This window comes from Colobus angolensis, unplaced genomic scaffold, assembly GCF_000951035.1.
Source record: "Colobus angolensis palliatus isolate OR3802 unplaced genomic scaffold, Cang.pa_1.0 Scaffold74, whole genome shotgun sequence".
Classification (NCBI taxonomy): Eukaryota; Metazoa; Chordata; class Mammalia; order Primates; family Cercopithecidae; genus Colobus; species Colobus angolensis.
Genome location: NW_012121154.1, coordinates 8717181 through 8743568, shown reverse-complemented (window position 1 = coordinate 8743568; position 26388 = coordinate 8717181). Strand labels below are relative to the sequence as shown.

General features: G+C 37.2%; 1 protein-coding gene across 1 annotated transcript in view; it reads right to left on the bottom strand.

Annotated features, from left to right (window-relative positions):
• MAGI2 (membrane associated guanylate kinase, WW and PDZ domain containing 2) overlaps positions 1-26388 on the bottom strand; it is a 1457999-nt gene that overhangs the window by 444230 nt on the left and 987381 nt on the right. Inside the window, exons 4-5 of the mRNA XM_011927762.1 lie at positions 22571-22786; positions 3234-3444 (exon numbers count right to left, since the gene is read on the bottom strand). Of these exons, the coding sequence (XP_011783152.1) occupies positions 3234-3444; positions 22571-22786 (427 nt within the window). The remainder of the gene's footprint in view (positions 1-3233; positions 3445-22570; positions 22787-26388) is intronic.

Below are 26388 nucleotides of genomic sequence, written 5' to 3'. Positions count from 1 at the left end.
CTCAACCATGCTCCCTCCCCAGTCACTGTCTCCTGTTCTACAAGATCTGTTTGCAAGGGCCTTTCATAGTATGGAGTTTGTTAGTCCCATAAGAATTCTTTGTCATAGCAGCAAAGGTACTCACAGATAAATGACAGTGGGTGGAAATGTTGATTTAAATGTAATTAGGAAAGGAAGGAACATTCCAGGGCAAAGAGTGAGAACAGACAGCAGAAAATCAGTGAATACTAAAGAAAAAGGAAAGCACAGTAAACCATAGGCAGAGAGGGGGGAAACTGTAACGTTGTTGGTGAGATGGTACGGACATGAAGGACCAGACAAAAAGACACTGATTCACTGCCCGCTCTGTGATACCTGAGTTCATCACACTAAATCTTGAGGTTCAAAGGTAACCTTTATGAAGGACAGATGAATCACAAACTGGGGATAAGGCAGAGGGTGTCGGGGAGCAGGCGGGCGGGAACGCCTCCAGTCTATGGAGGAACTTAAAGCAGGTGTCATAGACTACCTCGATCCTGCCTCCTCTGTTAATCACTTTCCAGACACAGTCACTTCCACCATGACTCCAGGCTCTTTCTTTCACCTTATTCTCCCTCAGCATCAGCTCTTTCCCCACAGATGAAATTGTTTCCTCCACTTTGTTTTAATTTTCCACCTCCATCCATCTCTGCTCCTAATACTGTCCACCAGTCCTTCCCTCCAACATTAGGAAGATTAAAAAACAACAAACTCAAACAACAACAACAACAAATGCCACTCCTTTGCTTGCCTTTCAAAGCACTCATGATCCAGTGAAACAAAAACTAAGCAGTCATTTCCCGGGATTTACTAACTAATACATACTTCTCTAGTAGGGTCAGGGGTTTCCTCACCATTCCTAATACACCTAGGGACTTCGTCTTTGTAATGACAGCTCCCGTACCTGGACTGCTCTATCTACCCATTGCTAACTTTTCAAGTCTATGTTATCTCACCTTCTCTGTGGTGACCCTTTTATATCTTAAATCTATTCTAAGCTTTGCCTTCCCTGAAGAGTATCACAAAATTCAGAAACTGTTGATCAATTGTTTATAACTATTTGTCTCTCTTCCCCATATTGCCAACAAGTTTGAAAGCAAGGACAAAATCTTACACGTTTGAATGCCAACACTGGCTGACTGACAAGAGTCATAGAATCATTTTGCTAGATTCTCTCAAGCCCTGACTGACCCTCACTATTTCCTATATACCTGGAACATAAGTTCTGTCTTCTGAAGTTCCTTTTCTTCATAACCTCAATACCTGATGCAGTTAAAAGAGGAAAGTTTACTTTACAATCATACACAAAAAAGGTTTTTATGATTGCATTATTGGAAACATTGTAAGAAAACAGTCTTTAATCAACTTGTCATGCTGCTTTCCTTTTATTATTTTCATATAGCCTTACTCCCCTTGTCTTATATAATAAAAATATGTATATCATCAACTTCCTTATTCTGAACATCAATTGTTCTGAACATCTATTTGTGACCTCATATATAAGATTTGTATTTTGAGTTCTGGTCTGCAATGATGTCATGCTGTCTTCATCAATATCAAAATTATGTTTCTAGATATGATTATTTTTAATTGTTCACTTTTTTAAACATTCTATTTTCCAATTAATTGATAAAAGATGCCTTGGTCATTGATTATAGCAATAAGAAATAATGTAAGAGATTCTTATTCCTTTTAAAATTAGAACATTTTCTGAAAGGTGAACACTATTGATTCATTTTCTACAAAACACTGTTTCTCATCCATGTTGGAGTCAAGCAGAGCACCGAGTAATTATCTGATTATGTAGTCCCTTGGTTACATGTATCAGAGTATCCAACTTCACATGAGAATTAAATAATGGTATGTGGTAACATTTCAATTTCACAACTGAATTCTGCCTATAGAGATCTAAGTTATAAATCACTCCAGGTTGGAAAAGAAAACCCAGTTTTAATGTATTTTTTAAATAATCAGAGTTTTCGTATTTTTATCCACTGTCAAAACTGAAAACTTCAGTTTCTATTATTTTCACTCTTTGAGGCTTATACAACTTTGAGAGGATAAGGTTGTTCATTTACATTAGTTTCCGTTTTTATTCTTACTAATGAACATTTTGGTTGTCTTGTGCACATCAACAACTTAATTTTGTGCAAAGATTTTCTATTTTGGAATTTTTGAAAAGTTGTTTTGATCCGAGAAGCTAAAGAAAAGCCTGACATTATTAAGATGTATACAAAAAATATATTTTTAAAAAATGTCCTAAAAGAAAGATTAGGTTGAGTATTACCAAGAAGTTCAGGATTTGCACTACAGTTTCCTTAGCAAGTCATAAAAATTGTAAGCAATTAATATAATGGAATATAGTAAAAGGAAGTATAATGAACTATACAAAGCCAAATTATTTTACTGACATCTGACATCGGGGTCAAATGCTAAAAACATTTTCTTTGGCTGGGTGCAGTGGCTCACCCCTGTAATCCCAGCACTTTGTGAGGCCAATATGGGTGATCACCTGAGCCCAGGAGTTTGAGACGAGCCTTGGCAACAAGGCAAAGCCCCATCTCTACTAAAAATACAAAAATTAGCCAGGCATGGTGGCAGGCACCTGTGATCCCAGCTACTCAGGAGGCTGAGGTGGGAGGACTGTTTAAACTCTGGAGGTCGAGACTGCTGTGAGCTGTGATTGTGCCACTGCATTCCAGCCTGGGTGACAGAGTGAGACCCTGTCTCAAAGACAACCAACCAACCAACCAAATGAACAACATCAGTATTTTTTATTTTGTGACCTATTACTTCAAATAGTTGCATTCTATTAAACTCCTGGACGTAATGGTGAATATTCCTTCAACTAGCTTAGATAATAGGAAAAAAAAATTTCATTTCAACAAGATGGGGGGTCCTAGGAGGAGTCAAGTAAGCACTTTCTCATGATATCTAGACTATTCCTAATTCAATAATAACATAACATGGAGATTTGTCTTTTTAGTCACAGTTATAAGAGATTGTAGGGTGCAATTATTTAATCCATTATTTGATTTATATCTGTATTCTAGGATGCTTTACTGTGTTAAGGCACTATCCCATTATTCTCTCACAAATAAAAAAGATGTTGCCAGAAGTTCATGGTTTTTTTTTTTCCCACGTCTAACTTGCTACATCATTTATATCCTGCTATGATCTTTTTGGCATTGTTGAAAGAAATGTGTGAAACTCACTCAATGAAGTAGACTTCACCCTTCTCTGTATAGGCCATTTCCCAGTTATCAGGCAATGGGTCTGGTTCCTCACTGTCTTCAGGTTTAGTTGGCTTTGTGTCATCCATCTGCTCCTTCAGCTCCTCAGGCTGACTGTACAGTGGTGCAGGATAAGGCTGGGAGGGCATCTCCCCTGAGGCACCTGCACTCTTGTCTTCATGTTCACTGGATTCTGTAAGAGAACAAGAGCATGTGGTTAGTCACTCCAGCCATGGTAACTCTGGACTGTGTATGGAGAATGCTGTACCAGGGAATAAACTCCATGAATACAGTGTTTGAGGGTTAGGCTGGGAGGTTTTTTCCCCTGCGTCATGTTCACTCTTGTTTTTTTGTTTCTTGTTTTCTTTCTGATTGTCATCTCTCTTTCAGCTAATTATTGTTGTTTACAGAATTGGAGGTTTGAAGGATGTAATGTAAGAACCATTTCACAATACAGGTATGGTGAGCAGAATGGGCCCCTGAAGATGTTCATATCCTAATGCCTGGAATATGTGAATATTGCCTTACATGGCAAAAGATGATCTACAGATGTGATTAAGAACCCTGAGATGGGGGGATTATCTTTGATTATCCAGATGGCCTCATCTGGATGATTATGATTAAATGTAATCACAAGGGTCCTTAAAAGTGAAAAAAGTAGGCAGAAAAGAAGGGTAAGAGGGAGAATTGACTACTAAATCATGGCCAAAGAGATGCAATGTTGCTAGCTTAGAAGATAGAAAAAGACCATAAGCCAAGAAATATTGGTGGCCTCTAGAATCTTGAAAAGGCAAGGATATGGATTATTTCCTAGAGAATCCAGAAAGGAACACAGCTCTGCCAACAAGAAACACAGCTCTTCCATAGTTTCAGTTACCCATGGTTGACCATGGTGCAAAAACAGATGACTACAGTACAGTAAGACAGTTTGAGAGAGTAAAAGACTACCTTCACATAACTTTCATAAGAGTATATTTTATGATTATTCTATTTTATTTTTTGTTGTTAATCTCTTACTGCATCTGATTTATAAATTAAATTTTATCATAGCTTTTTTTTTTTTTTTGTATAGTATATATAGGATTTGGTACCATTTGAGGTTTCAGGCATCCACTGGGGGTATTGGAGCACATCCCTCATAGCTAAGGGGAGCTACTGTACAACAGAGCAAAAAATACCTTAAGAGAAATGGTAACAGGCTTGGAGGACAGACCCAAGATCCCCAACATATAAGCAGTATGAGTTCCAGAATGAGAAGAAGGACCACACAAGGAAGAAATAATAAGTCAATAAACAATAGAAGAAAATTTATCTAAGATGAAGAAACACCAGTCTGCAGATTGAAACAGTTCACTGAATCTGAGGCCAGATTACTGAAACATGCAGACACCTGGATACATCTAGCTGAAATTTCCAAACTACAATATTAAAAGGCAACTTTGGCAGCTTCCATACCGAACAGATGTGATTACTTATAAAGAAAAGAGGAACAAAAGAGCATCAGACCTTTTATCTGAAATGCTCTAAGCTCAAAGAGAAGGTAACATCTATAGTAACTTGAGAGAAAAAAGGTATAATAATCCAAGAACTTAACTCTACCAAGATATTCGTCTATCTGGGCAAAGATAGTCACTTTTGAACATGCAAAAGTTCTGAATGTATACTCTCCAAGTATCTTATCTGAGGGCAAAATTTGAAAAGTTACTCTTACCATATCATGATGATTGAATCAGAGCACAGATCTCAACATATGGGGAGAAAATAAAAGGTAGGAAGATGATATGGTTTGGCTGTGTCCCCATCTAAAATCTCATCTTGAATTGTAATCCCCACATGTCAAGGGCAGAACCAGGTGGAGGTAATTGGATCATGGGGAAGGTTTCCCCCATGTTGTTCTCATGATACTGAGTGAGTCTCACGAGATCTGATGGTTTTATAAGTGTCTGGCATTTCCCCTGTTAGCACTCACTTCATCCTGCCATCCTGTGAAGAAGGTGCCTGCTTCTCCTTTGCCTTCCACCATGACTGTAAGTTTCCTGAGGCCTCCCCAGCCATATGGAATTGTAAGTCAATTAAACCTCATTCCTTTATAAATTACTCAGTCTCAGGTATTTCTTCATAGCACTGTGAGGATTAACTAATACAGAAGAAGTAAATCCTGGATAATATAGTTAAATGTAAATGGAAGATGATCACATTTCTGAAAATTTGTAGTATGTGTTAAAGATAGATTATAGAAAGAAGAAAAATACACGAAGACCTAATAAGACCATGGGTTTCAAACTTTATCTCAGGAAAGCTCAGGTTCTAGAAAGTGAAGAAAAGGTAGGAAAATAGAGACATTCTAAAGCTCTCATTAGTAGACACTTCAGAGAGTGAGTATATGAGATAATTTTAAAGAATCATCCCTTTTCATGGGATGAGATTATTGGGCAAATAATTTGGTCAAAGTGTAGGCTTAATTGTATAGGGGATATTTTTGAAATATCTCCTAATGTGTATGTTTACTGAGCTATTCACGGATTTATTTCTCCCCCATTTAGTTTTTCTACTGTCAAGGACAAACCGTGAGTCTTATTTGTTGGGGAAGAGTAGAGCAGGTACCATCGAGAGAAAGTAATATCATTAGGGTAAAAGAAGGAGAAGTTCCTTAACTCAGAAACTAGAAGGAGAGCACTACTGAGATTCAGAGGGGCTGAAAGGTAGTAAGAGGTAATGTGAACATAAGGCAGCCATCTTGGAAATATAAAATTCTGCAATTGTTTGGGATCATAATGCCTACTAAAATAAAAAAATACAAATACACACAGACTTTGAGTTATCCTACTTTGAGAACATATCCTCTAGAAATAAAGACAGTATTATATAACTATGCCTATATAATACTATTTTTGCAATATTGTTTGTAGCAGTAAAACCCTGGAAATGACATAAATGCCTATCAATGAGAATATAATTAAAGAAATAAATAATGTTTGTCATTACCATGGAAACCTATGTAGTTTAAAACCAATGAATATCTATTGACCTTGAAAGGTGCTTGTAACTGTTATTTGAAGAGTAATCTAAGTTGCAGAGAAATGTATAGTATTAATCCTATTTTTCTAAATAAGCAAATATTAAGGTCTCTAAGTGATATATAGTTATATGTCTGTATAAGCATGTATATAGACTGCAAGGATGTATAACAGATTGTCAGCTTTGATTAACTCAGGATAGTAAATTTGGATGGGGGTGGGAGAAGCTTCTTTTACATATCTTTGCCTTAATTGGGTATCTATTGTTTTCATAACTTCAAAAGTTAATAGATTATCTAAATGAGTAAATTAGAATATCATCTTGGTGTCACTATTAATTGCATGGGCCAATTTTTTCCCCCTCTGTATCAATCTAGGAGAGCAATATTAAAGTATCTATTAGAAATTAGAAAACATAAGAACACTTTACAAGTTTTCACTGTGTTGCCCTTAAAAAGGAAATTAAGAATATAATATGGCCCTTAATTATATAGTCTCCTAGCTGATTCCTTACATAGATTTGAGCTTTGTAAATTTTGTAGGATAAAAGCAGCAAAAATAGGTACCACTGCTATCTTCAGATTCTCTTTTCTGTGGCATGTTTCAACATGTAATTATACATACTGCAGTATGTACATGGAACATACAAAACGGCATGCTACACTGAAAAGTTCAAATGCAAGGTCATGCTCTGAACATATTCTGTTATTCAATATTCAGTTAATCAATATTTATTATGCACTCAACCGGTGCCAGGCACTGAGGACAGAAAAGTGAACAAGAGATACATTGATCCTTTCTCTCAGGGAACTCCAAATGTGCTAAGATGTGTAGTCTTTATACAGTAATTTTAAGTGTTATGAGTGCTTCCTAAGGAATCTTATGTATATGGGATTTTCTGTATGTGTAGTCATATAATCTCATATAAAGAGTCAGGGAAAACCTCTTTTTCAATATGCTATGAGATCTGAGGGTTCTTTCAGAAGAAGGTAAAGGAGAAATAAATATATGAGGGCTGGATTAGGTGAGGCCCTATCAGGCATGCTCAGGATTTGGAAGTGTGTCCTGAGAGCAAAGATACTGCTATGTTCTACTGAAGCAGATGACAAAATTAGATTTTCATTTCCCACAAATATCTCCTTAACTATTCCGGGGATTTGAGGGTGGCAAGAATAGATGTTCATAGAGCAGTGGAAAGTTATTTTTGTGCTCTCAAAAAGTAATGATGGTGGCATGGAGATGGAAATAAGTGGATGAAAAAACATTTAGAGGATAGATTTTATAACCTGACATGGTGGGTGGCAAGGCTATTCACTGAGATTGGAAACAGGGAAGGGGGAGCAGGATTCTGTGGGTTAGGGGCAGTCTATACATATGGTTTTGGGCACACTGAGTTAGAGGTTCATGGAGATGTCAAGTCAGAGAGTTCTTAGCTGGGAAAAAAATAAACCTGAAAGACAACAGCATATGGCTAGATGGTACTACAATTTTAGCCACGAGTAAATGAAATTGCCAAGAGACAGTGTGAGAAGCGGAAACAAGAATCTGGATCAGCTGTCTGAGGAACTTCAACATTTAAGTCACTGAAAGAATGGACTGGTAAAAGGAGAAGAGGAAAGGGCAGCCATGGAAGCAATGAGAAAATTAAAAAACCTTCATGTTGCAAAAGTCAAGCAAAGGGTGTTGAAGACAAGACACTTCACTGTGGCGAAAGCTTCTGCACAGTCCAGCAAGACAAGGACATAAAATCTATAGAACCGAATGATGTGCAGATCACTGGTGACACTGGCTGCCAGCTATGGCAGCCTTTACATTGGAGTGGCTGGTGAAACCAGATTGGAATAGGTCAAAAAATGAATGAAAAGAAAATATAGAATTATCCTGATAGAGCAATCATTCAAGAAGCTTGGCTATGAACAAATGAACTTTCCTTCCACTGTATAATACCATTAACTTCTCAAGAGAAATGTAGGACATCTCCTAAAAAAGGATCTAGTCTTTGGAGAAGTCTATAATCACATTTGTTGATGCATCAGAGATTACTGGGAAAAGTTCTCCCAGTTTATCTAACTCATCTGTTTATTCATCCATTTCTTTATTATTAATTAATCAAGCATTACAGTAGCAAACACGAATTTAGTATCTATAGTGTGTAAGATACTTGCCAAGACCTTAATGGCGGAGAGTATAGACCTTCTTATCAGGTTACTGTGAACTAAGCTGAGAGGAAAGCAGTAAGTAGCACCCACCTCTCCCATCTTAACAAAATAAGACAAAAAAATGAGTAAGGCAAATAAAGATCCATAACATTCCCACATTTACTGTTCACGAAGGCTCATCTAGGGATGAGGTTTAATATGAGAATCAAGGGCTTCTGGCAAAACCCAGAGGACCAATTTATTCATTGACAGTGTGGAACCAGGGCAGGGCTTCCATGTAGGGGTAGAATATGTTCCCAGAAGGACAAAGTAGAATGTTTAGAGGAAGAAAAGGGGAACTGAGCCAAGAAGGTCCAGGTTCGTCTTCCAAGTTGTATCACCCAGATAAATCCCTGCACCTCTTCTGGGCAGAGTGAGTAAAAGAGATAGTGGAATGCAAATTCAGTACTCTTCTAGACATTCAAGGCAATATGGAGGGGGATGGGTGGAGAAGATGTGTCTCCTCCAACTCTGAGCAACTATATAGAGTACTACGATAAGGATTTGTTAAGTGATATTCAATGACATAAAATAACTGAATAAAATTTTCTAGGAAGACAGTGTAGCAATTAGAAACAAGAGTACCTAAAGCAGTTGTCTGAGGAACTCCAATATTTGTCAGTGAGAGGAGGAACTGGTCTTACATTTCCTGCATTATTAGAAACATTTATTTAGTGCCTACTAACCATCAGACACTAAGCTACGCAGTGTACAGTCAAGGAGAATGTGGTCCAAATGATACGTAATATTTTTCTAGGGCTTCCATAATTAAACACCACAAACTGAGTGGCTTCAATAATAGATATTTATTGTCTTACATTGGGGAGACTGAAGTCCTATATCAAGGCGTTGACAGGGCCAGCTCTCTCTGGAGGCACTATGGAAGGATCTATTTCAGGCTTCTCTCTTAGGTTCTGGTAGCTTTTTGGCCTATGGCAGCATAACTGCAGGCTTCACATGGTATTTTCCCTGTGTGCACATCTGGGTTCCAATTTCTTCTTTTTATAAGGACACCAGTCATACTGGATGAAGGGTCTACCCCTACTTCAGGATGACCACATCCTAACTAATTACATCTGCAACAATCGTATTTCCAAATAAAGTCACCATCTGAGATACTGGGGGTTTGGAATTCAACATACGAATTTGGGGGTGGGGGACACAATTCAACTCATAAAATGGTGTACTAGATCAGTTCATTTTGTAATTCACTGAACCAATATTTAACATCTCAAGGACTGCCAATTAGTGTTTCATGCTGTATCATATTTGTTTCCCTGATTAATATGGAAAATAGAAATAAACTTTGTTGCATTTCAGATAATGATGATTTCTTTCTTCTGCATTGGCTTAAATTTTTTAAAAATGACATATATTGGACGTTGTGTAAGTAGTTAAGAAACTACCCGTTAAGAACAGAACAAACTAATAATGGGAGGGAAATAACCAGATCTTACATGCCAACCAAGCTTGCCTGTGTCAGCTACACCTGCAGGTATTCCTAGTCCCACGCAGTGTGATGAGAAATAAGTGCATTTAAGCATGCCCTCGCACACATCATATATATGTCAGATCTGAGATTTGAGGATCCCCAGACTATTTAAATTCTGACTAGGGAGAAGGAGCCAAATAACCCATGTACGTTTTACCTTTTTTGTAGTGGTGTGAAGCTATATTTGAGTAGGGAGTGACTAAGTAAAATTGTTCTTTTTGACTTCTAAGATGCATTTCTCAGTAGGCTTTTATTGTTAAATTGAAAAATAGTCTTTTTTGGATGTGTAAAATGTAACTTTTTCCTTATTTACTGCTAAAGTGAACAGATCTTATCAAACACTGACATTTTTTGTGCATTCCCCGTTGCGTTTCTGCGTCTCTTAGATGTCTTTCAAACCAGAACAAGAATTTTTTTTCACTGACAATAAAAACAAAGAACATTTCAGTAAAGAAGAAACACCTCTTTTTAAAGAATGCTAAGGATGAAAAAATTGTCTATAGAACTAGGACTGTTCAATAGAATTCCTAGAAATTCTATAGAAACATTGAGGCACAAAACAGACATTTATAACATACAGTCTTATAAACAATGATCTACAAAAACATATTTTATTAATACCTACACTTTAACTGTTGTGAAGAATTAAGAAATTTAATTCCTTTCATCTTCCTGCCCTGAGGGTTTTGTTGAATTCAGTAAATATAATTTTCTCCTTTCCATAAGAAATTCAGAAGGGCTCAGATATCTGTACATAGTGCAGGGACTGAAAGCATTCAATTGGGAGAGAGTAATTGTATGTATTTGTGCCTTTAGTTCAGTTCTTATAAATTCTATGGTTCTGGTTCAGTCTAAGGTTTTGATATTACCAAAATATGCATAGTAGCCATTCCGTCTGCTTTCATGTTTATTGCCCTGCCAGTATCTAACACGTTGCCTCTCAGGTACAAGACCAGTGATAAATTAGAATGTCATGGTTTTGAATGTCCCCATCCAGTTTCATTAAAGAATAACCAGAAGCCAAGATAAAACTATTTCAAGAAGAATGATACATATTTTACATCTCATCCATATTTTCATTTGGCACGGTCTATGTATACAGTTAACACGCAATTTTCTGTAACTGCCGTCTTTTGAAATGAGGGAAAATAATTGAAGGATTTGTTTTTAAGGTAGATAGAAAAATCTGTTTCTTTAAACCATCATAAAATTTGAATTTCCAAAATTTATTTTACCCTGTGATTTATATTTATAATGGCTATGTGACAACTTTTAAGAAATCCAATAATTTTTTCTCCTTGTCGTCATATTATTTCTTTGGAAGCAAGCATGGCTGGAAAACATTTAAGCTGAGAGAAAAAAAGGATCAGGGAACATATTTGTAGTTTATAAAGAGAATAAGAATAATTTGAAATGTAAAGATTTTTTATGTTTCCTTTAGAAATTCCCCGATAACAACAGTCTCCACAAGCAGCGGCAGAACATAATGTTTAAGGCTGGTGCCAGTCCACCTAGGCTTGAATCTGTCCTTTAAAGTGGGATGTTGAACAAGTTATTTAATCGCTCTGTGGATACTTCAATTTTCTTAACTGTACAATGGGGATAATGAAGTTACCTACCTGTAAGGATTAGATGAGACTTATCTACAAAGTGCTTAGAGTAGTAAACTGCTAGAATATAGTAGGTGTTTGGTAAATGTTACATATTATTACCACTGAATTCTATTATTTATAATACTAAATAGAGTAGTTAAATTGGTCAAGAAATTCAAATGATTTCTGTCTACAGAAACAAAAGGTACGGTCAATTTTCCATAATTTTTAGATTAGAGGTTTTCAAAAAGTAATGCAAATGTCAGAGAAGGATATACATAAAGGTAGTATTTCTTCTTTAAAAGGTGTTTGCATCAATTGAGCTTTTCTTCCTCAATAGAGACATGTAATGGGGTTAAGTAAATTAAAGGAGGAGAAGCAATCCTCAGAAACCATGCATTCTTTTCCGAGTTCACTATTATATTCTCTAGAGTTCTGCATTTGCTTTTGTTGGGCACCAGGGGCTGCTACTGAGCTACAAACTTGGCATCACTTTGGCACCTTTGAGAGCACTGATTTAAAGCAGAATCAGAAACACAGCTCCCCAATTTTATATTGGTCCAAAGCTTGGTCTTCTCATATACCCCGGGGGCAACTTTGGCTTTCTAGTCTGCTTATAACTGACTCCTTCTCACTCTGGTTTCTACTCATTTGTGGTAGTGGCCACTGTGTTGGATGTGGTGGGGCTTAAAGATCTCTCCATGCTTTTGTGCAAACCCAACAATCCCATTAAAAAGTGTGTTTGTTATATTGATCTAAGGTTTTATTGGATTGTGGTGGGAAGACTGTTTGCTTCACTGCTGGAAGGTGGCTTAGAATTTGAACCACAGGCTCTTGTAAATGAATCAACACTTCAGGGTTGATATTTGGACAAAAGAAAAATATCGTGTTGATTTTTATATGAGAAATTATGATTATTTTATTTCCAATATATAATTTGTAAACTTATATAATTGATTTTTCATCCTGGCTGTACTATAGATTATATTCTGTAATGAAAAGTGGAGGACACGTTTCAGTGTCTGCAGAAAGGGAGCAGCCATGCATTCTACACGGCCGGTTGATCAAAAGAAGTCAAGATTGTCAATTATTGTGCAAGAATGCTCTTATCAGTTTTCTTACTTTTCCTAAACCTTCTAAAATGAGAACAATTCTAATATGGGTGCTAAAATATTTGTACATTGTATAGTGACTTTTTGCATATATATATATATATATATATATATATATATATATATAGACATAGTGAAACACGCATGGTACAAAATCCAGAAGTACAATGGAGGAAAACAGTGAAAAGCAAGCTTTCCTCCTGTTGCTACTCTCAGGGCTCTAGCCATCAAGTTAGCAATAATAATTATCTTTGTGATCCTTCAGAGATTTTTCTATGCAAACTGATTATTGACTATTAGTCAGTTTTTGACTCTTCAGTGCTCTGAAGTGGTTCTAAGTGCTAAAAAAAAATTCATTGTAATTAATATATCAGATATGAGTATAAAGAAGGGGTGGTCCTTAAACAGTGTGGCAAATATATCTATACCATATTTTTGCAGATGTAAACAAATGCTTCCCTTTATTATTTGAGGCCAGGGAGAAAACATAAGTCTAGAAGCAGATATTAGAATTAGGGAAAGTTAGTGGTTAACTATGCTTCTGATTTTGGGGATGACACATCAATCCAGAAGACAGAAATCCCCAATCCTGTGAAGAAATGATCTATATATGTATTTTTTTAGAATTTATTTTAGTTTTGAGACAGAGTCTTGCTCCATCACCCAGGCTGGAGTGCAGTGGCGCGATCTCAGCTCACTGCAACCTCTGCCTCCCGGGTTCAAGCGATTCTCTTGCCTCAGCCTCCCAAGTAGCATGGGACTACCACGATGGGCTGATTTTTGTATTTTTAGTAGCGACAGAGTTTGCCATGTTGGCCAGACTGGTCTTGAACTCCTCACCTTGTGATCCACCTGCCTTAGCCTCCCAATATATATGTAATATTTATAAGCAAATTAATTACATCTCTTCTATTCAGGGGTCTAGCCGGGGATATGTGAATTACTGATAATGCATATTTCATGCCTCAAAATTATTTTTCTTCTATATCTAAAACCCACAATTAGTTATAAATTGTTGGAAGTAATAAAAGAACAATAGGGAAAATTATGAAAATAGAAAATTCAAAGTCTGTGGGTAGAAGGTGACAAGGAAAAATATTTCCTAAGATATAAAAACTAAATTGAAAAGAATCACAGAAAGATTAGTAGAGGAAATTATTTTAGATTTTAACAGGGGAGAAGAAAGTATCTAAAGATATTTATCATAAAGAAATAAGTCCCCCAAATCCTTAACAAACTTTGGGGTGAAAAAACTGACACAAATGTTGACACACTTAAAAAACCACAGCAAGGTATGAAATAAAGAACACGCACATACAACACTTCTTAGAGCTTGCCTTCAATTTTTTTTTTTTTTTAAATCAGGAGCATAGTATTATATAAAACATGAGGCCACTTTCTGAAGTTCCAGGAAATTCAAAGGAGATGAAAGAGAAAATTAGGAAGACTTTAAATTTGATCTTGATAATTCAAGAGCTATTCTTTGGGGCGAAATTGGAGTCAGAGTATTTTTGGATGAGTACAAAAAGCCAAAGAGGGGTAAAAACATCAGAATACTGTTCCCAGTGATAGAGTCACGTAGAAGGAATGGGTGCTCGGAGAGACCTTATGCCCTCTTCAGAGAGAAAGGCCAGTCCTCAGCCAGAAATAACTAGAGCCATCACTGACAATAAAGTAGCTGGGATTTTGCACCAATAATCATAATCACTTTCCTGAAGGGAACTATAAGAAACACAGGGACACAGGTGAAAATCACACCTACAGAGAATACATGATTGTGACTAGAAAAAAGCTTAGATTCTAAGAACGGCTGGAGAAACTGAAGAAACTTAAACATTTTCACAATTCCATGGGCTTTCTGTAATTGCCGGAGAAACCTGAGGTGCTATGCTGGTTGTTCTCGTTCTGCCTTCCCCACTCATGGATCAAATCTCCCTCACATACAAATTACGTAAACCTGCAGAGTAGTAGAGAAACACCCTCTCCAGAGGTTGAGTGCATGCAATGCTGAATCCGTTTAAGAGATGAAGAGGGCTGGGTGCGGTGGTTCACATCTGTAATCCCAGCACTTTGGTTGGGAGGCTGAGGCGGGTGGATCAGCTGAGGTCAGGGATTCGAGATCAGCCTGTCCAACATGGTGAAACCCCATCTCTACTAAAAATACAAAATTAGCTGTGCTTGGTGGCACATGCCTGTAATCCCAGCTACTTGGGAGGCTGAGGCAGGAGAATTGCTTGAACCCAGGAGGCAGAGGTTGAAGTGAGCTGAGATCATGTCATTGCACTCCAGCCTGGACAACAAGAGTGAAACTCTTTCTCAAAAAAAGAAAAAAAAGGACTAAAGAGGTTCACAACCATTACTTTCAGTTTAACCAAAACGTGACTGTGCCTTGATTTAAAATGACACTCCTAAAACCAGTCATGATTTCCCTTATTAAAATGGTATGTTTACAATCACTATTATAATAGTTTGATTAATATTGATAGTAATATTACCATAATTATAAAATTATAATATTAATAGTAATATTGTAATTACAATCACCACAAACTCTAAAGTGATATTATTACTTTTTAATTACACCTAGATAATCAGAACATTTTAAAATTAGTGCAGTTATAACTTTCAAATAATTCTTTCAAGAAAAGATGGAATGGCCGTCATTTATGGATGGAATATCTAATTTTAGAAGGCTAATTTAAATTAGCCCCAGAAATTTACCCATTCAATGGAGAGATAAAACCCAGTACTCTGGGAACAAGATCATAAAATTAAGCCCTTCTCACCCTGCTCAAAAAAGATAAATATCTGGGTAGATACACAAATCGCAGTCTCTGTGAACCCACACAAAAATAAGCAGGGCATAGGCTTTGGGGTGGTTTCAGAGTGGGGCATTATTCACAGGAAAACAGTGAGATTCACTAGGGAGGACATAATTCTTCTGACAGTGACAGGGTCTCATTCACGGAACCAGGACTGATGGTGCATGCACAGTCAGCGTGCCAAGCAGCACAGGACCTGGATGCGGGTCCCTAATGGTGAACTGAGATCATTGCCGAGGACACTCGGTGATCACATAAGGGACACTCTGTTTGCTCTCTGGGAGATGCAGTTCATTTGCACTAATTGCAGGCTTGGGGCCTGGAGAAGGCAGCTCTGTGTACACATACTGTATTCTCTTTGTTGGCGAAGGTAGCTCTCATGGGGCCCTGTTCCTCCTGGCATTGTATGTGTGTGTATATGTGTGTATTAACAGAGAGATTTAAATGCTTTTAAAATATATGTGCATTTCTAATTATTTGCACTAGGCTTACTAATAGCTCATGAGGGGAAGCTACAAGATAATAGTGAATTACTTTCCGGAAAAGTTTAGCAGATAACTCATGAAATAAAAGAAATCCAAGAAAGCTTAACCTAATTACTCTGGTTTGCAGGATCTTGCTTTCCTGAAGGAGAGTTCAATCATTTAAAAAATCCAGTCGACTTATCTATTTATCATCTATCTATCTTTGGTATTGCCAAAGCTAGGGAGGCCGGCTAATTCTCATCTCTAAGAGTATGTATTTTAAAATGCACTTCTGTATACTTTTTTTTAGTTATACAACTTTTGAAGGAATATAGGATCAGGGATATATCCTTCAAACTTAGGAAACACTGCATATTGAATATACTGAATAGTGTAAAATGAGCATGAAAGGAATGTAATCATGTTGATACTGTAAAACTGACATCCTCTAGAGATTAGACAAGATTAACTAAAAAAATAGATTTACCATACTTGAAATATTTAAAGATATATGCTAATTGCTGAACAGGTAAACAGAAAAGTAAAAGAAGTCCTTGTTTGGCCAGGCGCGGCGGCTGACGCCTGTAATCCCAGCACTTTGGGAGGCCGAGGCAGACAGATACTTGAGGTCAGGAGTTCAAGACCAGCATGACCAACATGGAGAAACCCCATCTCTACAAAAAATACAAAATTAGCTGGGCATGATGGCGGGCGCCTGTAATCCCAGCTACTTGGGTGGCAGAGGCAGGAGAATAGCTTGAACCCAGGAGGCAGAGATTTCAGTGAACCGAGATCACACCATTGGACTCCAGCCTGGGCAACAAGAGTGAAACTCTGTCTCAAACAAACAAACAAAAAAAGTCCTTGTTCTAATAATGTTTACAATACATATATATATGGGGATACCAGACATGCACATTATGAAAAGTTTTCAACAAGTACCAGGCTAATACCTTCCAAATACATGAAAAGTGCAAATTGTATTACTGTCATTCAGAGATGATCAGTTTTTACTCTTCACTGTGAAAAGTCAACAAGGGATTCCCAGGAAATAAGAAACATTTTTAATGGATTTTGAATACAGAAAGAGAATTCAAATGTGGGAATGGCCTGACCACACAGGTGAAAATGTTTTGAGTGTGTCGTGTGGATGAGAGAAGGGAGTTTATGTATGGGATTAATGGGAGCCAATGCTAACAGAGATATTCTAGTCAAATGTAGGAGGACCTGAGTTGCTGCCTAAGGAATTTGAACCGATGGAAACAGAAGCTCATTCGAGTTTTGAGGACAGTTGCATGACCTGTTTTTGTTGTTGCTGTTGTTGTTGTTTCTTGAGATAGGGTCTCACTCTGTTACCCAGGCTGGAGTGCAGAGGAACAATCATGGCTCCTTGCAGCCTTGACCTTCCTGGGCTCAAGTGATTCTCCCACCTAAGCCTCCCAAGTAGCTGGGACTACAGGTGTGTGCCACCATATCTGGCTAATTTTTATATTTTTTGTAGACATAGGGGTTTGTCATGTTGCCCAGGCTCATCTTGAATTTCTGACCTCATCTACCCGCCTCAGCCCCACAAAGTGCTGGGATTACAAGCACTTTGTAATCGTGAGTCACCGTGCCCTGCTATGACCTAGTTCTGGTTCAGGAATTTTTACCTATGGTGGAAAAAAAGGTAATTGGATCAGGAAGGATCCTCAAGGCATACAGATCAGTTAGGGAACTACAGTCCACACATGAGTTAATAAGGCAGTGCTCTAGGATGGTGCAGTGATATTTCGAAGGAAAGGATGGGAGTGAAAGGCCCTTTTGTGCCTAATAAACAATACCAAGACCGGGGAAAGGAAACATAAAGATAATTCTGAGGTATATGGGTGAAATGTAGAATTAGAGAAATCAGGTAAAGGGCTTCGTGAATTGGTTTGCTTGTTCGTTCTGTGGCAAAAAGTTTAAGTGAAACATGTTGCATTTAAGTTACAGAAGTAATGCTTAGGTGATGCTGTCCAGTGGGCAGTAGTTAGAAATATACCTTAAACACAGGAGAGCAGTGAAGGATGCAGATAAATCTATAGAATTTGAAGCCATGGGGCTGATATCAACTCTAAGAAGATAAACAGAAAGATGAAAATATCTAAATATAGGTGACGTTAATATAAGGTTTCCAGGGGATATAAATTTTAAATATCGGTTCAAAAACAATCTGTAAGCTGATGTAAGGATGCACCATACTTGTCTTTAAATCTAATACCACTGCTGTGAGTCTAGTAAAAGACAAATACAATGGAATACAATGTAGACTAAATCCTCTAAGCTGCAGGATTGCAATTTACTTTGGGGAGGTCAGAAGTCCCTTTGTCCTTGGCATGGTTAACAGTTCTGGGAAATGTGTTGGAGAGCGGATGAGTTCAGGTATTACTAGATCCAAATCTCAACTCTGCCGGTAAATAAACTTTTACTTTAGTTAAGGACTTTAAACAAAATTTCAGTATCTCATTCATAAAATAAGTATAGAATTATTATGGGACTAGCATTAATATATGTATTATATGCCCAGTCCATTGTTTGTGTCCATTAGAGGAGAGTGGCCATTATTAATTTTTATTTTTCTAATTTTTTATTATTGACAAGGATAAAACTATATATCTAAGGATAGAATTGTATTGATTTCCATTACCAAGGCAATATACGACAGAGAGATGTTTCTGTCCTGACACTGAAAAATCATTATATGGTTTTCCTAGGTGCCATGGGCTAACTCTATGTGGCTGGTGTAATTTTGAGCAGAAGGAAAGAACACTCAGTGAAATAAACATTCACATGTCATGTGAATTTTGATAACACTGATAATGTTAGCAGAACTGGATAACTTATATATCTAAAGGTGGTCACTGACTTTATATAGATAAGGTCTGGGAGAAAGAAAACTGCAGTTGAAGTATAATCTCTAGTTCAAAGGAGAAAAGATGAAAAAAAATAGGTATCAGATATAAACCGAGGAATCACAACCTTTATTTACTTAAAGTTTCGGTTAAGTATATATGAAGCCAAATACTGGTAGATTTGATGCTTATATATGCACAGAATTTTAAAAACTAGGAATTTTTTTATATCCACAGAGGGACATAAGTTCATTGTACATGATTTCAAGAAATAAAAGCAATATGAAATTTTTGGTAACTAGAAATTTATAATACCACTTTGAAAGATATACAGGTGAAATAGTGGTTATATGTCTATATATCACTAAGAAATATATTTACACTTGTATTTTGTTATGTAAGACTCAGGATAGCATGGCAGCCAGACATATGGGTTGTGGACCAAGATTTCCTATATATGAACTCCAGTTACTAGCCAAAGTATCTCAGTTTCCTAATCTGTAAAGTAGTACCTAGTTAATGGAACAGTTAAGATAGTTAAATGAACTAATACCTATAATGAGGTTAGGCTGCTCCTACCACATGGTAAGCATTCAAAAGAAGGGAACTATTTCATTACTTATTACTATTGTCAAAATTCCTTTGTAATGGAATAATATTACCTCAATGTTTTTTATATTCTCCAAATGTACCTTATTGATTACAATATTTATGCTCTGAATTGAAGTCTGATAAATTATTACTATAGTTAGTTGATATGGGACAGTATTAACTAAAATTTAAGTGACATGTTTTTCTCTTCTTTTTTTGTTTGTTTGAGATAAGGTCTCACTCTGTTGCCCACGCTGAAGTGCAGTGGCACCATCATGGCTCATTGCAACCTTGACCTCCTTGGGCTCAGGCGATTCTCCCACCTCAGCCTCCCAAGAACCTGGGACTACAGGTGTGTGCCACCATGCCTGGCTAATTTTTGTGTGTGTGTGTTTTGCAGACATGGGGTTTTGCCATGTTGCCCAGGCTGGTCTCAAACTCCTACGAAATTGATCCACCTGCCTCGACCTCCTAAAGTGCTGGAATTATAGGCATGAGCCTCCACACCTGGCCAGGAACATGTTTCTCAGTCTTCTTTGAAATCTCCTGTATCTGTTGTATGTGAAGAATGTGAAGAACACGAAGGCAGGGCAGAGACACTGTGCTAAAAAAGAAAACCAATGTGATGAGGTTCAAAAGGTGAAGAGTTGGAAAATGTGTATCAGAGGAGGTCAAAGAAATTCCTAAAGTCTCTACTCAATAAACATAAAGAAAAACAAAGACATTTCAAAGACCGGGATTGTCAAAGGACTTCTAATAATGGATGATGGACCATATTGTGGTTTAAGACTGTTCCGCTCATTTTTGAACAGTGGGTGAAGGGCTGCCCGATTTGTATATCTCTCGTCTCCCCATAACAGGAAAGAAAAGCACAGTATAAGGGCCACTTGTCCAGCAGGCTTATTTACAGAGCCACTGTTGGCAGCATCCATTGACTGTCTTGAAAACCTAGAGTTGGCTAACAGTTATTCTCTACTATCATCATGCTGAGGAATCCAGAGACAGTCATACGGCTAGGGTTGATCAAGAAGAGTTCAGTTTTATCCAGTTTCTCTGGGGGTGATGAAGACCTCTTAACCATAAAAGCACATCATCTTTATGCTTAAGGTATGAATAGAAGGAAATTTTGCTTTCTAGATTCAGGAAGCCCCATAATTAAACAAGTTTCTAGTTTAAAAGTCTGTGGATCAAGAATGCTTCATTTTATTTGCCCTACACAGATAAGAAATGAATCAGGGATCAGTGATCCTGGTTTAGCAGGAATATACTTTTTACACTTTTAACCACAAGATGTTAAACAGTAAGAAATGTTGCAAATGTTATCTGACCCCAGCTTCTGCTTCTTTTTTGGTTACTGCTTCAACCCAGCTGAGTTGTTCGGCTTCTCACATCAAAGATCAGCTAAGAAAACTATGTACTATCGATTTAATTCAAATGTAATTACATAATTAAAAGCAAATATTTTGACACAGATACTTCAGAATCAAAAAAGAGGAAGGTATCTAATTGGTTGAAAATTGCCACATCATTTCATAGGAGACAAGTTACATTACTTATAGTGATTTTTAGCATTTGTATCTAGAAATCAATGATGCTAGAGTCAGTGGATATATTTTAACTCACATATATTAATGGAGGAGGTTGCCCTCCTCTGAGTAATCAAGATAAAAGCACCTTAGGTTTTCTACCATGATTAGCACAGATTCAATTTTTGATCTCCTTATGTTCATCTTATGTTCAATGAAGAACACTTTTTGGCATTTTGAAAAAGGAAGATAAAAAGTAAGCTTATGAAGTTTTTCCTTGATAAAAGTAACAGCATGAAAATTCAAATACTGTGTTAGTAGAGAAACAGTACAATAAACATGAAAATATAGACATCAAAGTGGTAGTAAGAAATATCTTAAGAATAATATGTATGAAAGGTACACATACTAACAGTTTTTAAAAAACTTTAAATATGGACTTTAGATTTTTTCAATGCCTATTGCTATGCAACCATTAAAAAATAAAAAATAAAATGAAATTTTGGTAACTTACTCCAAGAGGCTACCAAAATGCCATAGTTTTGTTGTTGTTTTGGTAATATTTATGAATAATTTTATTTTAAAAATCTATTTCTGAGGCTCTATTAATAAGAATAAGAAAAATGCAAATTCCTACCTTGCACAAGCACATTTTATATTTGTGTCTAATTCTTTTGAGACAGAGTCTCGCTCTGTTGCCCGGGCTGGAGTACAGTGGCACGATCTGGGCTCACCTCAAGCTCCGCCTCCCAGGTTCACACCATTCTCCTGCCTCAGCCTCCCAAGTAGCTGGGATCACAGGCGCCTGCCACCACACCCGGCTAATATTTTTGTATTTTTAGTAGAGACAGGATTTCACCGTGTTAGCGAGGATGGTCTCGATCTCCTGACTTTGTGATCCGCCCACCTTGGCCTCCCAAAGTGCTGGGATTACAGGCATGAGCCACTGCGCCCGGCCTATTTGTGTCTAATTCTTTACATATGTGGTATAATGATCATAAATCAAAGGCACGGCTATTATTTTCCTTGTTCAAGGGTAGTGGCTTCACATTGTTAATGTATAAAGATATATTCTTCATGTTTCCAGATCAGGTGGTAAGGAAAAAGAAACAAATATATGGGCATTCTGTAGTTGTAGCGATTTTGAAAATTGTATTCATCGAAGTTGTAAACTAAATCACATGACATAACCTCTACTGACAGAACTGCAAGCATAGCAAGACTTCTAAGAAGATTTTCTCTAATATTAACAAAGACCTCAAAACTTTACACAACCATATAAAAGACTCGTAATATCTTACAGAAGTTTCAATCATTCACTATATTGCTACTAATATTATATAATTGAAATAAAAAATTAAAGTAGTTGAAAGAATATGCCAAAAATTTTTTTGTCATATTCTTTCAACTACTTTAACTCGATGTCCTTTCCATTTGATATCATAATCTTCTCTCTTTGAAGATAATTATAATAGTTTACATGTGAACACATAGATGTAAGAAATACATATGTGTGTGTATATATATATATATCTTACTATGTATTTGTATATATATATATCTATGTGTACATATGTATCTTAGATCTAAAACAGTAGATTTATGAACCCATAAAAAATGCAAATGACTAACCTGGTGTTACTACTACTCCATTTCCATTGACCACAGGCCTCTCTTCCTCTTCCTCCTCAGGAGGCTCTATACTGGCTTTCTCCATGTTGCTCACTGATTTATTCCTCTTCCTTTTTCCTTCAGCACTTGGAGTGGCTCCTGGAAGTATCTGGTCTGTTACATTTAACAGTAATGGTGCTGGTTCTGCTGGCGGCTTTGGGGTACCGTAGTAATTGTCTGCAAACAATACCAAAACATTCTTGGAGTTAAATATTTCTTCTGTGTACATAATTTGTGAAGAATGGAAATTATGTTAACAATTATATTGACACATATTTATCCTATTTTATATGTACATACATAGACACATACATATATATATGGTTTCCTATCTATATCTATGTGTCTCTCTATATACATATTTGCTCCTTCTGTTGTATTGGACTTTGATGCTTAGACATATAGATCGATTTTCATTCTCATCTTTGTGCCAAACCAAAATATAGTCTTATGTGTTATTCCCAAGTGGTATGTAGTTAATTTTAAAATTATCCAAATTTTTATAACCAGACTTGATTATAACTTTAAAAAAAAATAAGTATGTTAAGAGTACAGGTAATTTTTTTGTAGTGGGGGAATTTCACACTATTCTGGAAAGGCAAAGCAAGTTCTGCTATTCTGTAGCTTTCAAAGGATTATGGCTATTTCCTTGATGTGCACAGCATCCTGCCTAGAGCTGTATCCCTGTGCCAGTCTAGTGGTTCCCATGGCTGCTGACAGTGGGCCTGCTGCTCTATTCACTCTTCAGATTACCACAGGTTTTTTTTTTGCCCACAGCTCCATTATCTGAGCTATGGAATCATCTGTTTCACCCATCCATCTGCAGCACTTTTTTGAAAAGAGAATCATTCTTATTTATTCCCATATTAAAACCTAGCATATAATAATCATGGAATAAATGTTTATTAAGTGACCATCTTTATTATTTCATTTTATTGAGAGAGAGTCTTGTTCTGTTGCCCAGACTGGAGGGCAATGGTGCAATCTTGGCTCACTAATACCTCCGCCTCTTAGATTCGAGCAATTCTCGTGCCTCAGCCTCCCGAGTAGCTCAGACTAACAGGCGTGCACCACCATGTCTGGCTGATTTTTGTATTTTTAGTAGAGATGGGGTTTTGCCATTTTGCCCAGGCTGATCTCAAACTCCTGACCTCAAGTGATCCACCTGCCTTGGACCCCCAAAGTGCTGGGATTACGGGCATGAGCCACTGCACCCAGCTGTGAACATCTTTGTATGTTCAAGATAAAACACTTTATTTAAAATATCCTAAAATTTTGATTGGTAAAGAATAGAGGGAGTGTTTTTTTGAAATCAATCTTACAGCACCAACTTCGAACCTCTATCAGTGTTTTCAGTTAATTGAGTAATTTATGCACTTACTTGCTCATTCATTCAGTAAAATCTTTATTGGTACTAAGTTATGCACCCAGGCACTCCAGTATGTTTGATAGAAAAAAGATGAATACAATATAATCCTTGTCTTCCAAGATGCTCAAAAGTCTAGTAAGGGAGACCAAATTTGATGTCAAACAGAAAAGCATTATAACAGGAAATAGGAGTAAGCACTGCAATGGAGGAGATATACATAAGGAAGGAAGCACACCTCACGGTCTGCAAAGGCCACTAAACACATTTGGGAAAAAGGTGTGCTGTGAAAGGAACAACCATTAACTAGAAGACATAGAATTTAGGCTTGGCTTTTCTATATAACTAAAAGCAAGTTACTTAACCTCTGTAAGGCTCAATTTCTTCATCTATAAGTGTGGAAGAGCAATAATTGTTCTAATCACCTGTGCTCTGGGTTGCAAAAAACTACAACCTACTCAAGTTAAATGTGATAAAGATGTGCTATATAAATATATAAGATGGCTAGTTGAGGGATATTTTCGTCTGTTCTCTTGCTGCTATAAAGAATTGCAGGAGACTGGGTAATTTAGAAAGAAAAGACGTTTAAATGACTCACATTTTCACATGGCTGTGGAGGCCTCAGGAAACGTACAATCATGGCAAAAGGAGAAGCAAGCCCCTTCTTCACAAGGCAGCAGGAGGGACAATGAACACAGGAGGAACTACCAAATACTTATAAAACTATCAGATCTCATGAGAACTTACTCCCACAGTGAGAACAGGATGGCAGAAACTGCCCCCAAGATTCAATTACCTCCACCTGGTCTCTCTCTTGATATGTGGGGATTATGGAGATTACAATTCAAGATGAGATTTTTGGTGGGGACACAGCCAAGCCATGTCAAGAAGAAAGGCTGACAAACCATGAGAAAAAATGGCAGAAACAAAGGTGTCTACTCCAGACACTTATGTTGCCTTTGATAGCCCTGAAATCTCCAGATGGTTCTACCGCCAAAGGGACAATGCACAGTGCAAACTGCCTCCATGAGAATGGGCTCCAAACTGTCCTCAGTTGCTCTGATTTGCTCATTTCTAGGGAATATCCCAGGCAGGATCATCTCATTGGCTGAGCCTCCATCACATGAGAGCACTTGGGCTGCCAAGGAAGTGGAAGAGATGTGCACTCTCCTTTGATTTCAGTAGAGGGACTGGGAGGTAGAACCCTACTGAGAGGTGAAGGGGGCTGGGCTTCTGGGATGGGTGGGGACTTGAAGAACTTTTCTGTCTAACTAAAGGACTGTAAATTCACCAATCAGCACTCTGTGTCTAGCTAAAGGTTTGTAAATGCATCAATCAGCACTCTGTAAAAACGGACCAATCAACACTCTGTAAAATGGACCAATCAGTACTCTGTAGAACGGAACAATCAGCTCTCTGTAAAATGAACCAATCAGCAGGATGGGGGGGGCAAACAAGGGAATAAAAGTGGGCCACCGGCGCCAGCAGCTGCAACCCGGTTGGTGCCTGGAAGCTTTGTGTTTTCGCCTTTTGCAGTAAATCTTGCTGGTGCTCACTCTTTGGGTTTGCGCTACCTTTATGAACTATAACACTCACCGGGAGGGTCTGTGGCTTCATTCTTGAAGTCAGTAAGACCAAGAACCCACCAGAAGGAACCAATTCTGGACACACTACCATCCACCCATTTTATCTTGGGGTCTCTCCAGGTAGAAAGCGTCTCCCCTGGGTAGAAAGGGCCTTGGAATGCTGGCAGGTAGAAATGACAAATCTCCACTCCATTTGCCTTCTCACTGGGTTGTTGTGAAGATGAAGTAAGAATGTATGAGAAAGAGCTTTATAAAAAAATCTAAAAATTGCAGTGGTTTTAACGGCAGTGTAAACTTCATGCTGGCATAAAGTGAGCAAATATTCTGAAGGCTAGCTGTGCCGATAATGCCATTGCTCATCACTATAGATACTCACAGTAAGAGAGTAATGCAAGAAAAAAAATTAAGTTGTAAAGTGGTTCTTATCCACATACTATAAGTATACAACATTTTTGTTTTATAGTCTGCAAAGTGGATAATATACACTTTGCTAAATGTTACTATCTAATTTGATTTAGAGCATTTAAAATGAATCAGACCTCTATATGTACCAGACAAATTCTGAGCAAACAAAAATGAATAGTTGCTCCCAAGAATCAATGAACTTTTATATTTCAGCATTCATAAAGGGTAGCACAGCTTTAGTTGTGTTGCTATGTTGCTATGCTTTCTATAGGATCTCAACATATACTACTTATCTAATAAGCATAATTTAAAACTAACCTATGCGTATCTCAATAAATGATACATGATTTTAAAGTAGTATTCTAATATCTTTAATACCTTTAATATATAGTACTAAGAAAAATGGATCACACTTCAGTGGT